The 16,644-nt window shown below is 37.0% G+C and overlaps 1 protein-coding gene and 1 pseudogene across 31 annotated transcripts in view; both read right to left on the minus strand.

Moving 5' to 3' along the window:
* HDAC9 (histone deacetylase 9) overlaps positions 1-16,644 on the minus strand; it is a 959,772-nt gene that overhangs the window by 269,585 nt on the left and 673,543 nt on the right. For all 31 annotated transcript variants that reach the window (XR_013523929.1, XM_078342579.1, XM_054237178.2 and 28 more), the window contains one exon: positions 2,477-2,610. Coding sequence is in view for 30 of the 31 variants with exons in the window: in XM_078342579.1 (XP_078198705.1) it covers positions 2,477-2,610 (134 nt within the window). In the remaining variant the exon portion in view is untranslated. The remainder of the gene's footprint in view (positions 1-2,476; positions 2,611-16,644) is intronic.
* Positions 11,574-13,722, minus strand: LOC103794837 (splicing factor 1 pseudogene; annotated as a pseudogene).

The following is a 16,644-nucleotide window of genomic DNA, read 5'->3' on the forward strand; positions in this document are numbered from 1 at the left end:
TTTAGTGGTTTTAGAAATTTAATTTCATGGTTTGGTTTAGGTTAGCATCTCATAATTTCAAAAAGTAAATAAATTTATATAGGCAATAATTTATTTGCTAATATGGGAGTTTTGATAATGTAGGAGCATTATCATATATAATGATAAACATATATGAGCAACAAAATCTTCACTTAAGATACTGAACACCTGGTGAACTGCCATCAAACAATGTCAAGAAAAGAGGCTTCTATTTGCATTGTTGCAAGGTTTTGGGTGTGATGTTTGTGCTTTTTCTTTATTAAGAGCAAATCTGCTGATCTGGGCTTGTGAGTGCATTATTAGTTAATTTTGTGATTAAGTGTTACCAAGGAGACTCTATTCTCCTCAAGCCCATAGTTGTATGATAGTGCTTCTGACATTTCACCCTGTGTTTGATATCACATCAGTCAGTGCTATACAAACTGAATTGTATGGTTTCAAATAATACAGAACTAAAATTATGTAACGTATATAAGCTATTGAAAAGACTAACCAGAAAAGGATAATAATAGACTTTTGAACTTTTAGACCAGTGTGAATCACACCAAATTCCATTTATTTCTATACTCTGTTCCTTTTACAAACAATTCTCCTTCAGGTAATAGGTTTTAGGAATACCACTATCTAACAATGCATTTGAAGGCTCTGATCAGCTACTGACAATTTGAAGTAGCTAGGACCAGGCCAGCAGCTGCAGGATATAACACAAACGTGAAGGTGGAAAAATGTAAGCAGCAATGCCTCAGCTGGCAAGAGCACAGAAAAATTGCAAAGCAGATGAAAAGATGAGACAGGAATGTTCAAGTGAATAAATGTATTTTGTCCATTAAGACCAGCCTACCACAAATAATTTTCCTTGCTGGTCTACTTTATGGACTCCATATGGAATTGTGTAGAAAAGAAAATGGTTTGGCCTCCAAATTGCATTATCAGAAACATGCAAGCCTTAAAGATAACTCTAAAATTGAGCAGAGTATGAAAGCCTTCTGCCATATAATATGAATGCCACTGGCAAAAAAATGAATAATAGACTTGCACTCAGGAATGAACCAGATAAATAAATCTAGCTCATTTTCCTTCACTTTGGGATTTCTAGATAAAGGATACATTTAATCAAAATCAGAGCTTTAAATAAGAAAACTGTTTGATATTTCCATCATAAATATATAATAAAACTTGTGAGACTAAATCTGTACACAGCATTATGGTATATTCATTCACAATCTCAACTACTGAATGATCCATAAGACACTAGCAATGAATTAATGTTTTAAAAAAACAACTTCCCTTGTAACATAGAATATAATAGCTACCATTTAAAGAAAAAAAATGCATCAGGAAGATTATTCATCTGTAGAAATGAACAAACTGAATGAATGGCTTTGCATCTTCAAAAGTCAATTATTTTTAGTAGTTTGCAGAGGAAAGGGATCAGACTGAAGTAACTCATACTAGCATATGTAGGCAAGTACACCTGACCTGTAGAAAAATTCTGTCTTCTTTGGCATTCCTATTTCAAGTAAAATATTTTACAGACTCAGTTTAAACTAAGTTGAATTTGAATAGGAATTTTGTTGACTACATTTTAAGACTGTATCTGTCTTGTGAAATTTTATAATTCTAATACCTGGAATATGTTTAGAACTTAACAGAGACCCAGCAAAAAAAAGTAATTAGTAAATGTTAATGTGAGAAAGCCCATGGAGGGTATTTTTCTTTTAAAAATGGCTTAAATTCAAATGCAGAATGTTACTGGATTTCAGACAACAATGGGCATTTATAGCAACTAAATCAAATAACAGCTGTTTGTTACATATTTTCACATTTCACTATGGGAGTCTGTCTGAATTGATATGACTTTTGTTTTTACCCTTTGAAAGCCTAAAATGATAGATTTTTCAAAATAAAAATGGTATTCACCAGGCATCTAAAGAAATGAGTTTAAGGAAATAATGATAAAATGAAACTATTCAAAGCCGTTCATCAAGTTATAAACATATCAACCACTTCAATAAAAAGAAATGACTTTTGGTGGTAAGAGGACAGTTAATATTTTAAATCATTAATTTCCATGTGGCAAAACTGCCATACATCTAAATTCAAAGTTCAGTTTATAACCAAAAATGATAACTTAGTAAAGAGTTTCTAAGAAGATCAACTCAATAAATAATATCTATTTGCAAACAGTGCTACCATGTGTATGTAATAATAATACTGCAATATTGGAACATAGGCATCAGGCAGCTGCTCAGTTCATCAACACTGATCGAATACTTACCGTGTGCCCAGCGCAGAGGCAGGTGGTAAGCTCTGTGCTACTCAAATCTATGATGGTTCATCTATCACGATGTTTGCACTATATGGTTAATATTTTTCTATTACTCCCCAAATGAATACTGGCCTCTTCACATGATTTATTTAAGGAAGTAAAAGAGTGTGTCCAATGTCAGATTACCTCACATTTATTTAGCAGCCCAGTTTCTTGCAGTCGTGACCAGATACTCTGTATTCGTCCAGCATGCTCAGGATGGGTGGTGGAATTGCCACAAACGCACTGATGTTTCAGCATCAAGGGGTCGTAGGCAATTCCTTCAAGACAAGGGAAATACAGAACAAGACTGAGTAATTATATAAGGTAATGACATGCGTTAGAAGATAACATGACAAAAAGTCATTGTTCTTAAAATAAATTTGACAAAGGGGGAAATAATACAAATTCTCAGGAGCACATCAGAGCTATTTAGTCCTATCTATCTGGATACTTGTATAAAAACATGAACTCATGGATTAACCAGTACTCAGACCCTAGTTTAGTAAATCTGTAAAGTGATGATGATGACATTTATAGACATTTCAGATTTTAAAATATATATATTGTAATATTTTATGAAAATCATTATGAATTGTTTTTAGGCAGATAATTTAATTCAATAGAGGTTTTAATTTCACCACACCATTGGAACCACAAAATGAGCTGGCTCTTTAAATCTTTCATGACTAATTCTAGCCTGACTTTAGATCAGGGTTACATTCTTGAAATAAACTGGATTTTCCCACTCTTTGCCTATCCTGTTTAGTAATTTCTTCAAGGTTATGCAAAAACAGTTTCTTTGTTTATTTGTGTTTCTCCCCATAATGTATGTAATTATGTAAACAATATGGATGTTGTAAATCCTATAATGTTGTGGGGCATTTAAAGTGCTTCTTTTAAAAAAATAAATGTAAATTACAATGCCACTACTAGAGATTATACAGATACTAATGAGTACAATCTGCTTTTAAATCAGGTGTTAGCATATTTCATTTTCAATCAAGATGATGAAATGAATTATTAGGGGTACTTAAAATAGGACTTTTTAAAGTAAAAAATTAGATGAGAATTATAACTCTAGCTCCTTTAAAGAAGATTTCCACCAGTAACCCTATTCCATTACATGGAAACATGTTGCTTGCAAAATTGCCTGACATAAGAATTTATCAAATCAAATGTCTTCCAATAAATAACCATCAAAGCACATTTTAAGATGGGAAAAATACCCATGATAAGAAATTTTACAACAACCACCAATAAAAATCTTCAAGAAATTTTACAACAACCACCAATAAAAATCTTCAGGAACAGATAAGCACCAGTAATTTATGCTGTAAAACAAGTTGAATTAAATACATTTTATTCTTCTTTTGGCTTACATTATTGTGTTAAAAAATGTTACCCAAGAAAATATTTTTCACTGAGTGTACTAAAATGATGTAGAAGAATGCCACATACATCTTGAAACCATGTGCTAAAAATTATGTCTGAGAAAAAATATAATTTTACTAGTCCAAATAATATCTATTCTTAGGACTCAAAGGGCTTCAACTCCATCCTTCTTCCCCTGATTCTCACATTTTTGTCCTCAGGACTGACCTCCCTTATGAGCAGTTTATTTGCACACTTACCCATTGAATGACCAATCCAAAATCTCCACTTAGCTGTCTCATGGTTTTCAAAAAGTGAAAATGTCTCTGATTTTGAATTCATGATCATAAACCACACACGATATTACTCATGTTTACAAAAGACATCAAGATTTGCCATTGCTCATACGAGAAACCTTAATGTCCCCTTGACACTCCCCTTCCAATGAACCAAAGTAGCATTCTGTTTTCCCTCTAAAATAGATGTCGAATCACTCACTCTCCTTATCTCCACTGCCAAAACCATATACAATCTAAGGTACTATTATCTCTAAACTGGACTCCTGAGATAGCCTTGTAACTGGTAACCTGACTTTCACTCTACTCCATTTGCCACACAACAGTGGCCACTTCTGTTTAAACCCTTCAGGGCCTTCATAGAAGAGACAGAAATTCCTCCAGGCCAGCGTAGATAGCTCCCTCCCCATCTTTCCAGCTTCATTTCATATCTCTCCTTCTTTTGTTCTCAATTTCTCTTATAAAAGCCTTCCTTCCTTTCCTTACAAAGGTCAAAATCCTACCAACCTTGTGATCTTCATACATGCTATTCCCTCTATGCCAGAAATTCTTCCTTCTTGATCTCCATAACTCCAGTCATTTGGCTAATTTTTTTTCACTCTTCAAGGCCCAGTTTTTAATGTCACCTCCTCTACCAAGCATACCCTGAGATCTCTACATTGGGTCTCCTACTATATGCTCTCTTAGCATCCTCTAGGCCTCCTTCAAGCATTTGTCACAATTATATAATTGTTGTATAATTTTGTTAATTGTACATTTTCTTCACTGGATGGTGAGATCTTTAAGAGCACAGATTATAGTTGCATTTTTACCTCTGAAATTTCAGTGGACACAAACATGCTTAAATAAAGCAGGTCCTCAAAGATATTTTTTAATGAGTGAATGAAAACCATAAATGAATGAATATATCCCAAAAATAGGTCAGATAGTTACACTGGAAAGCTTTCCTCAATGAATTTAATTGGTGAATCTCCTTGGATTCCTGAAAAGTAGTCTCACTTGTTTAATTTTCTAGCTTTTATTTTATGTCCCTTATCTTCCTACACTAAGTGCCTCTAATACAGGCATTTATTTTACTCAGCTATATATTTCTACATGGAATTTCACAAAGTCTACTTTTTACATTTTGTATAAAGTCCAATATGAATAAATATTTTTAAATAAAGTTAGAAGGAAGACATCAAGGAAGGCATAAATGGAAGCAGGCAAGCAGGATGGAAGAATACTAAGATGTGTAAGACAGGTCTTCCCAATTTAAATATATCAAGTATTTATGAGTTACTACTATATAGAAGAACTGTTTAACATTTTCAACAATAGTTGCATAAAATAAAAAGTAACAGTTGAATAATAATCTGGAAACAAAAAGTTTAACATCTGCCTCATTTTGAAAAAATATTTTTTGGCAAGTCACAGAGGATCACACCTATAAGCCTAGCACTTTGGGAGGCTGAGGCAAGAGGATTGCTTGAGCCTAGGAATTTGAAATCAGCCTGAACAACATAGGGAGACACTATCTCTACAAAAAATTTTAAAAAACTAGTCAGGAATGGTGGTATGCCTGCTGCTCACGGAAGAATTGCTTGAGCCCAGGACATTGATGCTGCAGTGAGCAGTGATCCAGCCACTGCACTCCAGCCTGGGCCACAGGGTGAGACCTTGTCTCTGGGAAAAAATAAAGAAGAAGAAGGAGAAATATATTATTCAGGAGTAGAGGTTCTAATCATTACATTGCTTAACCTTTTCACTATTTCATCTCTTGACACATCTAAGCTTACCTCTGTAGTAATGTTTCCCCTCTTAATGATATTTTCCCCATAATCCACTGTCAAGAAAAAAAAATTGTGAAACAGGTTATGGTAGCTGGGATTTTTTGCAGGTACTTAGAGATTATACTTCAAAGTCCAGGAACTCTTGGAAATCCATTTGAATTTAAAGGTAAATATATGCAATCTGGAACCCCAAACTTCCACTGACTCATCCTAATGATATTTCACTGAGGTGTTAACAGGTAGACTGCAAAATGAAACTTTAACCTCATCCTTCATCTCCATTCCCTTCCTCTCTTTTGTTCTCTTTGGCTTCTCAGAAACACGGACTTAAAGGGTGAGAAGTAAGCCTGCTCTTCTCTCTGCAGTTCATATGGAATTCTAGTTTTGTTTGACCCTTTCTGGCCCACTGATTACCATTTGTGACATAAGACAATAGATTAATTAATTTTTCTATTGATGAGTGGGACAAGAGTTAAAATTAAGATTTGGAAAAATACACAAAGGAGTCTTAAAATATTTACTCGTATTTTAAACCATAGTTGTTTGTTTTCCATATATATGTGTATATACGTAAAAATATGTATATACATATACAGAAAATCCTCAAAATTTCTTGATAAATTTTTCTTAGAAACTTGGACTTTGTGCTTTCTCTCTAGCCTTATTAAATGAGATAATGTATTTGAAGCATCTAGTGTAGTATCTTTCCCTCTTAATTATTACATGTAGTTGTAATTTTTTAGCCATATAATCTATTTATATCATCTGATTTACACTCTTTCTACTAAGACCTGTCAGGCTGAGTCAATAGAGTCTTCATAGACAATTTATCTTGTCTATAAAGAAAGCTGAGTTTAGGATATTTAGAAGAAAATTATCGATCCTGATTTCTAGTTCCTAACATTCAACTTCATATTGCATTTCTAATAACTACCTGAAGTTTCCCACATTCCTAATGTGTTTGCTAAACAACACTTACTAAACTCCTTCCAGGGCAGGGGAATGGATAAAGGACTAGCACAGTACAAATATATATGACAGAGCAACCTCCTGAAAGATGCAGAAACGGTGGACAGTTATTGAATGCTCGCTATGTTCCAGATTCTAGCAGCTTCATTTGACTACATTTAACTCAAAATCTAGTAGTAAAAGTGAGCTGTAAATATATGACACTTTTGAAAACTCTGCTAAACAAAAAAATTGTGAGTGAAACAAAGAATATCTCTTAAAACAAAAAAGTGTTTTTAAAAGACAGAATGAAATACAAATGGTAGAATTACTAAAAAAGAAAGAACAAACTACTCTGAAACAAGGGTCATTTCTAATGACCTTCAGATCACACACATAGCAGCTGTTGTTACCATTTATTTCTACCCATAACACTAATCTATACATAAGACTTGTCTTGCCTTATTTTTTTCTATTTCTTTTTTACTATTTTAATTTGTTTTTGTTTTTGTTTTAAGACAGGTTCTCACTCTGTCACCTAGGTTGGAGTGAAGTTTATATTTTACAATCTGTAATATGTTTTAGCAAGAACACATAAAGTACCAAACAGTGTAATTTTTTAATTATTTGTGAAACTTGATGTGTCCAACAAGCAAATGACGTAATGTCTAAAAATTCCTCTTAAAAAAACTGATATATTGTACCTCTCACTAGATAAGAAGCATTTTCTAAACTTTATGGTTTTGTGTTTTGTTTATTGTTTTTCACATAAGTCATCTTAACAGAGTATGAGACAGCTAGAAAGGAAGTGGGTAGAAGAAATTCCCAACATAAGCCTTCCAACTAACACTATATGAACGTCTGTTAAGCCTTAGGAATTGGATTTAGTGTTGCCATTTAACTGTAAAGCCAGGAAGGAGATTCAACCAGCATTTAAGTTGGCAAAAAGTGAAGCCAAACACAATTCATTACACATTTGCTGGCAAAATATCTGGAAAGATTTTTCAACATTCAAGAATGAGTGAGAAAAAAAAAAACAGGGCCTTTGAGAATATAGTACAGATACTGTGAAAGAAATATCATTCATACTGCTTAGTTCAGTGAACATGATTTACTAAAGGAAGCAAAATAAAATTTTAGAAAATGTTTTGTTCTCTTCAAATGTCAAAAGACACTGGCCCTATAACATCAGAGCAAAAATATAAAGGTAGAGATAAAACTAATTAAAAAGGCAATGGAATGAATAAAGTTGATAAACAGGGATTGCAAGGAAATTAAAGAGTGGCAAAATGAAAAGCTATACTGGAGGGAATATAGAAATTTACATTTCAGAAAGCCAAATCAGTGCTATTGAAAACAAACTTGAGAAGCCTCCAGAATATAAAGGAAAGAACTACTAGATGTACATAGTAAGGTGAAAATACAGTGGTCAGAAAAAAAAGATAACCAAACAAAAAGTTGTAATTTCTTCTGAAAGGAAATCAGACTAACCAAATACAGGAATATCTGGAACATATTGCTGGTTTCATTCCAAATCACCCAAATAAAGCAAGTATCACAATAAAGCAATTCACATGACTTCTTTGATTTGCTTATGCATATAAAAGTTATGTTTACACCATACTATAACCTATGAAGTGTGGAATCATTGTGTCAAAGAAACCAATGTGCATATTTTAATTTAAAATTAATTTATTGCTAAAGTGCTAATAATCATCTGAGCTTTCAGTAAGTCATAATCTTTTTGCTTGTGGATGGTCTTGCCTTGATATTGATGGCTGCTAATGATCAGGGTAGTAGTTACCGAATGTTGGAATGGCTGTGGCAATTTGTTAAAATAAGACAACAGTGAAGTTTGCAAGATCCATGAACTTTCTCTTTCACAAAACATTTCTCTGTAGCGTGAAATGCTGCTTGGTATTATAGCACTTAACCTTCAGTAGGCCTTCTTTCACAATTGGAGGCAATCCTCTCCAACTCTGCAGCTACTTTATCAACTAAGTTTATGTAATATTCTAAATCCTTTGTTGTCATTTCAACAATGTCCAATGCATATTCACCAGGAGTAGATTCTGTCCCAAGAAAACATTTTCCTTGCTCAACCCCTAAGAAATAACTCCTTATTCATTCAAGTTTTATAATGAGATTGGAGCAATTCAGTCATATATTCAGGTTTCACTTCTAATTCTAGTTCCCTTGTTATTTCTACCAAATCTGCAGTTAGTTCCTCCACTGAAGTAATGAACCCCTCAAAGTCATCCAATGAGAACTGAAATCAACTTCTTTCAATCACTTGCCAATGTTGATATTCCTTCCATGAATCATGAATGCTCTTAATGGCATCTAGAACAGAGAACCCTTCCAAAAGGTTTTCAATATACTTTGCTCAGATCCATCAGGGGAATCACTGTCTGTGGCAGGTATAGCCTTATAGAATGTATTTCTTAAATAATAAGACAAAAATTTAAAAGACTTGACCTATGGGCTGCAGAATGGATACTGTGTTCGCAGGTGTGTAAACTTAATCTCCTTGCACATATCCACCAGAGTTCTTGAGTGACCAGGTACACAGTCAATTAGGCAGTTATATTTTGAAAGGAAACTTTTTTTTTCCCAGAGAAATAAGTCTAAAAAGTGACCTTAATATGCCTGATGAACCACACTCTAAACAGATGTGCTGTCATCCAGCCTTGTGGTTCATTCTACAGAGCACAGGTAGAGTAGATTTAGCATAATACTGAAGGGCCCAGTATTCCCAGAAAGGTAAATGAGCATTGGCTTCGACTTAAAGCCATCAGCTGCATTAGCCTCTAACAAGAGAGTAGCTTATCCTTTGAAGCCAGGCATTGACTATTTCTCTCTTAAAATTTTCTCTTTTCTTCCAATGAAAGCCTGTTTTATCTACAATGAAATTCTGTTGTTTAGTGTAGCCATCTTCATCTGATCTTAGCTAGATGTTTTGGAAAACTTGTTGTAGCTTCTATATCAACACATGCTGTTTTAACCTTGCACTTTTATGTAATGGAGATGGCTCATTTCCTTAAACTTCATAAACCAACATCTGTTGACTTTCAACTTTTCCTCAGCAGTTTCCTCACCGTTCTCAGACCTCACAGAATTGAAAAGACAGCCTTGCTCTAGATGAGGTTTTGGCTCAAGGAAATACTGTGGCTGGTTTGATCTTTTACCCAGCCCACTAAAACTATTTCCATATAATCAACAGGGCTGTTTCGCTTTCTTATCATTTGTATGTTCACTATAGTAGCACTTTTAATTTCCTTTAAGAGCTTTTCTTTTATATTCATAAGTTGGGTAACTGGCACAACAGGCCTGGCTTTTGGCCTGTCTCGGCTTTTGATGTGACTTCCTCACTAAGCTTAATCATTTCTAGCTTTTGATAAAAATTAAGAGACATGTGACTCTTCCTTTCACTTACACATAAAGGCACTGTAGGGTTATAAATTGGCCTAATTTCAATATTGTAATGTCTCAGGGAATAGAGAGGGCCAAAAAGAGAAAGGAAGATGGGGCCCTGTCCAGTTGGTAGAGCAGTCAGAACACACACAACATTTATCTGTTAAGTTCACTGTCTTGACTGGGTGTGGTTCATGGTTCCCCAAAACAATTACAAAAGTACTATAAAAAGATCACTGATCACAGCTCACCATAAAATACATAATGATGATGAAAATGTTTGATATGAGAATTACCAAAATGTGACCCAGAGACAGGAAGTGACCACATGCTTTTGGTAAAATGGCACCAATAGACTTGCTCAATATAGGATTGCTACAAACCTTCAATTTTTAAAGTAAAATGTAATAAAACAAGGTATACTTGAAATAGGATTGAGGATGTTTCAATAAGGAGAAAGAGATACGTGCATGAATAAATAACTGCAAATGTTTTTCATAAAGATAATTTTTTAAAAAATAACAAGAGAGCGAAAATACGTCTTATCTCCAGAAAAGAAAAACTGGGCTTTCCACAAATAAACACATATCAGGTTGGCCTTAGACTTCTCTTCATTGCTAAACCCCTTGAACATTTGATCACATTTCCAGACTTTTCCAACAAAAAACTTGTGTCCCAGTAAGTCTGTCTTCAAAGGATGTATGAAGGTAACAGGATGAGATTCTCAAGTATAAAAAGCACCTCCCAAAAAATATGTATGTGTGTGTGTAAGTAAGTATATGAGGTACAAATAAATAATATGTATTATATAACTACATGTTTATAAATATATTTTCTATGTTAATGCTTATGTTAAGATACATGATATACGTGATCAAGATGAATTAGTCTCCTAAATAAAAAACATAGCTATTTTTATCTTCTTCAGTGATTATTAGAGGAGTAAATTTTGGAAGAGTTTTTTGAAAGAAATTTCAAGCACATATATTTGAAGGCAGCAATTTAAAAAATAGATTACCAGACAAAAGGAAAAATTATTCTAATATAGTTATTAACGGAAGTTACTCTGGAAGGGCTTAAGACACATACACATACACAGACATGCACACACATATTTTATATATACACAAATACACACACATACTTTGAGATCTACACATACACACATACACATAAATATGGATACAAATACAAATAACTTTATTCTATTAAAGAGAAGCTCATAGAGCAAAATGTATTGTTTGAAAAATAAGTATAAACATATTTTAATACAGGTTACTTCTGAGTGGTAGACTAATGAGTGACTTTCCCTTATAATATTCCAGATTTACGAAATTGCCTTCAACGAACTTGTATCAATTTTTATAAGTTACTGCAAAAGTTCAACTAATATATAACTATTATCTTTTAAAAATAATTTTATGCAATTTATGCCTACTTTCTTTTTTATTCTACTATATATATAATTTTTTGTTTTTCTTAAAAAACAAGTCTGGTTCTGTGGTGGAGGTGTTGGGGGAACTGGAGGCATCCCAAAGGGCGGCATGCCTGCCACCACCATGCCCATCATGGTGACAAAGTTAGAAGGGTCCATGGGAGACGCAGGAGGAGCAGGCAGGGCAAACATCATGCCAGAGGAACCAGGCAGCAGACGTGGCAGAGGGGGAGGGACCCAGGCAGCAAAGTCGATTGGACCCCAGGTGGCAAGGGCACAATAGTGGGGTTGCCTTGAATCTGAGGGACTCCTGGAAAAGCTGTGGCAGCCACCTGCTGCTGTTTTCAGGGTGGATGAACCCTGTGCCAGCACTTGTGGTGGCAGTCATCGTATTTTGCTGCCATGGCAAAGGGGTACTGGAAGCCATATTGCTGCTGGGCGGAGGGGGTGGCGGAGGCTGCTGCTGCTGCTGCTGTTGTTGCCATGGGGGAAGGGGACCCGAGGGAGGCGGCAGCGCCATCATACCTTTTCCTTGATGCAGGTGATAGACTCCAGAGCCTACAGGCGTACTTCCCAGGTACTGATCCATTGGAGGAGGGCCATGGTGCCCAGGTCGGTGGGGGCCCTGGTTCATCGGTGGTGGTGGCTGCATCCAAGTGGGTGGGAGTCTGTAGGGGTTGTGCTGCATGGGATATCCACCATGCCTACCTGTCAGGCTGGGTAATGGGTGTGGGAAGCTCTGGGGGCCACCTCCGGGCCCACCAGCAACACCTCCGTGCATGCCGTGGTAAGGTCGACTCTCTGAAGTGCCAGAATTCATCCAGGGTGGGCAGCTCTGGGTGGTGGACATGAGAGACGGCGGAGGTGGGTTGCTGGCGGGAGCAGCAGGACGAGGTGAGCTGGCCAGGGCTGTGGTGGCAGGCCCAGAGACGGAGTCCACAGATGCTGGGACAGGCGCTTCACCCAGTTCAGCCATGAGGAACAAATATTCTTTATTCATCCGTGCTTTTTCCTGAGCTGGCTGGTGATCACGAGGCCTTTGGAATTTGCAGTCTGAAGCGATGTGGTCAGCCCCTCCACACTTGGTACACACAGTGGTGTTGGTTATGCTGCAGGTCTCTGAGCTCTGCCAGGGTCTTAAGATCCTGTTGTCTTCCGAAAGGTCCCATTCAAGCCAGCGAACTCCCAAACCTGCAACTTCCTTAGATGATTCTGGTACTCCGGGGTCTCGATACCCTGCTTCAGGACATTTCTTATTTGTTCCACTGCCTTTTTAATGTTCTCCATTTTATTGGCGGTGACCGGGGGCCTTAAGTGGCTCATCTTCTTCCGGCAGTCTCTGGCCATCTTTGCACCCAAACTTCCCTTCTTTCACAGACCCTTTCCCCCGGATCATAATCTTGGCATTGCACTCTTTCTCTAGGTTCTTCGGAGTGTTCCCTCTGGGCTGGGATGAGCAGTCCCACAAAGTTGATTTCTGAATACTCAACTTGTGGAATCATTACTTTATCACTCACACGTGTTACTGGAGGTTTGCAATCTGCAGGTGGCTTAAAATCTGTGTTGAGTGCAACCATCTGTGTGAGGGGATTGTGCCGCTCCTCTTCCAGCTTTTTGCGGGTGCGGAACTCTGGGGCGTTAAGCCGCTTCCCCCTCGTTACTGTAAACGGCTCAGGGGAAGGGGACCTGTCCTTAGGGTTGGGGAGATGCCCAGGTCTCCCATGCGCAGTTTACGAGTCAGGTCTTCTAATGGCAGTTGCAGTCTGTAAGGTTTTTTCGTTGTTGTTGTTGTTCTCGAGTAAGTCCGGGGGAATAACTGTAGGTATTCCCGCAATCACCGTCTTCTGTTCCATTATGACTTGTTCCAGCAGCTCCTCTGCCGCTTCTGACTTGGGAAGTCCAGAGGCCTGGCGTTCGCTCCAGTCGCCATGGCGGCCCCGGGGAGCGGCACCCGCTGCTGCTTTTCCTCTGCTGCGGCTTCTGCTTCGCAAGCGTCCCACGGAGACTGAACCTGACTGCACTGTGCCACTCACGCGACTGGCGGCGACTGAGCGAGTCGCCCAAAGAGGGAGGAAAGAAGGCGCTGTGGAGGCGGGCCGGGGGCGACGGGGCCGGGACCTGGATTGGGCCAGGCCGAGGCCAAGGGTCGAAATCGACGGCCTCCGTTTGGCTGAGCCTCCATCCTTCTCGATGCGCACTGGGATTGGCCGAACCGTTAGGTCAGGCGAGGAAATGGCGGCGGAGTCAGGTGTGCTGAAAACTTCATCTTCCACAGAAGCTTACTAAACTCAGGTATTATTTCTCCCTTGGAACATTGTTTTGTTCTTGTCAAAAAGGGGATTTGTGTGGCTAATCAAGTGGGCTGCAGAGGATGCACATGGACCGTGAAGGTTTAAATGATGTTCATTGAAAATTATGTGATTTTCGGGTTAAATAACTTTTTAGTAGCACCAAAAAGTATAGCTCTTAGGGAATGGATTTAAGTCAGTTGCCTAGTTTTATAATGTATCTGTGTCCGCCTCCTTGCTATTTAGCGGAAGGGCTATAGAGAGTGTGAGATTATACGACTTTCTGTTTTTGTTTGTTTTTGTTTTTGAGGCGGAGTTTCTTGTTACCCAGGTTGGAGTGCAATGGCGAGATCGTACAACTTTCTTAAAATAAAATAAAATAGCCTCTCCCCTCCCCCATCTATGGTTTCTCCTTCTACAGTTTCAACTATGGTTTAAGAATATCAACCGGGCCGGGCGCGATGGCTCAAGCCTGTAATCCCAGCACTTTGAAAGGTCGAGGCGGGTAGATCACGAGGTCAAAAGATCGAGACTATCCTGGTCAACATGGTGAAACCCCGTCTCTACTCAAAATACAAAAAATTAGCTGGGCATGGTGGCACGTGCCTGTAATCCCAGCTACTCAGGAGGCTGAGGCAGGAGAATTGTCTGAACCCAGGAGGCGGAGGTTGCGGTGAGCCGAGATTGCGCCATTGCACTTCAGCCTGGGTAACAAGAGCGAAACTCCGTCTCAAAAAAAAGAATATCAACCGGAAAATTCCAGAAATATACAGTTCTGTAACAACCAAACACTAAATATTGCATTATTCTGAGCAGCATGATGAAGTCTTACACTGCCCCACTCTGGCTAGCCCGGTATGGGAATTATTCCTTTGTCCAGCAGCTCCGTGCTGTCTATGCCACCTGCTCTTTTGTCATTTAATAGCTGTCTTGATGATCTGGTTGACAGTGGCAGTATCACCAATGCATGTTTTTAATTACTTTTTACTTTGTAATGGCTCCAAAGTGCAAAAGTAGTGATGCTGACAGTTTGGATATGCCAAAGATAAGCTTTAAAGGGCTTCCTTTAAAAGAAAGATATAAATTCTCGACCTAAGAAAATTTTTAAAAATCATATGGCGAGGGTGCTAAGACCTACAGTAAGAAGGACTCTTCTATTCATGAAGTTGTGAAGAAGAAAAAAGAAATTTGTGATTGTTTTGCTGTCCCACCTCACCTCACACTGCAAAAGTTATGGCCACAGTGTATGAGAACTGCTTAGTTAAGATGGAAAAGGCCATAAATTTATAAGTGGAAGACATGAACAGAAAAGAGTTCCTATTGACCGCAATTGATTCACTGCTACTGGCAGTTGCAGGTATCCCCTGGGAGTCTTGGAATGGTTCCCATGCAGATGAGAGGGTCTGCTGTATTCCTAAAGAACATATGTGAATGTTCCTTTAGATTGTTTAAGATGTCTGTGCTGCCACAAATAGATATTAAAAAGTCAAAAGGAAGGAGATTAATATTTTCAATTTTACTAGAAATGAAAACCTTAAAGTTCTCATCTGAAATCATGATAATTAAAAATATTAAGTGATTTTTGAGATCATGTGGATTACAGTAGTATTCAGGCTACAGTAAAAATCTAAGTCTGGATTAAAGCCAGAGCAATACGTGGAATAGTACAGTGAAATGGTGCATTTTCTTTTTTTAGGATTTGGAATAATACTAAATAAATGTTACACATAAAGTGTGTATATATATATGTATATACACACACACACACACATATGTGTGTATATATATATACACACACACACACACATATGTGTATATTCCAATGACATTGGAGAAGCTATTATTATAAATTGCATATGTTGCATGATTTTGAAATACTGTGTCTTTTTCTTGTAAGATTTTCAGTGTGAAGATGCAACATTCTTGTAAGTTCAAATAAGCCAACAAAGATTCAACTTAGGTATTCTAACTTATAAATAGCTTAGTTATCCTTTAGCAGAACAATAGTTACAATGTAAATTTTACTTTCCATGTATTTAAATTGAACTAGTAAATTCGTGTTTACTATGATATTAATATTCATTGATTCAACTAAAATTTTCATTGAATGCCTATTAAGTACAAAATCCTGTACTTTCTAAATAATTTTATATAATAATTTTCTAAAATAACTTTATATAATCTTTCGTGTGGGCAAGGAATTGCCTCATCAAATCCATTAAATATGAAAAGAATCTTAAGTTCACCTTCCAATCTGTTTTTGGAATACATGCTTTGATAAATATTAAAATGCTGACATTATGAGGGGAAATATACTATGTGAAATGACCTAGTCTTTAGTTTGAATGATCAGGGTAAGATTATGTCCTGTTTATGATACTGGGTCCACTCTTCCATCTGGATTCTTTTAAGTTCTACAAACCCAATCCTTTTGGCAACACAGTTTCCTTAAATTCTAGGATCTCTCTACTATTCAGATACCTTGCTTCATTCATTCAAAGGAATACATGAAAACTAGTGTCTTTCTTTTCCTTTAAAAGAAAGATATAAGTTCTCAACCTAAGAAATAGGTTTGATTCCTTTGAATACATGAAAGAATATCAACTGAAAAATTAGAAGACACTAAAGTATGTGAGAAAAGGGCCACCCCTCTTAACCAAGGAAAGAAACTGTATCCATAGGATTACAGTAATATTCAGCAGCAAACTTAGGGACATCAACATGAAACTTTGTAGTTAAGCTTACTTTATGATTAAGGAAATTATTTCAGTCAATGGAAATAGCATTA

The sequence above is a fragment of the Callithrix jacchus genome, chromosome 11 (genome assembly GCF_049354715.1).
Source record: "Callithrix jacchus isolate 240 chromosome 11, calJac240_pri, whole genome shotgun sequence".
Taxonomy (NCBI): Eukaryota; Metazoa; Chordata; class Mammalia; order Primates; family Cebidae; genus Callithrix; species Callithrix jacchus.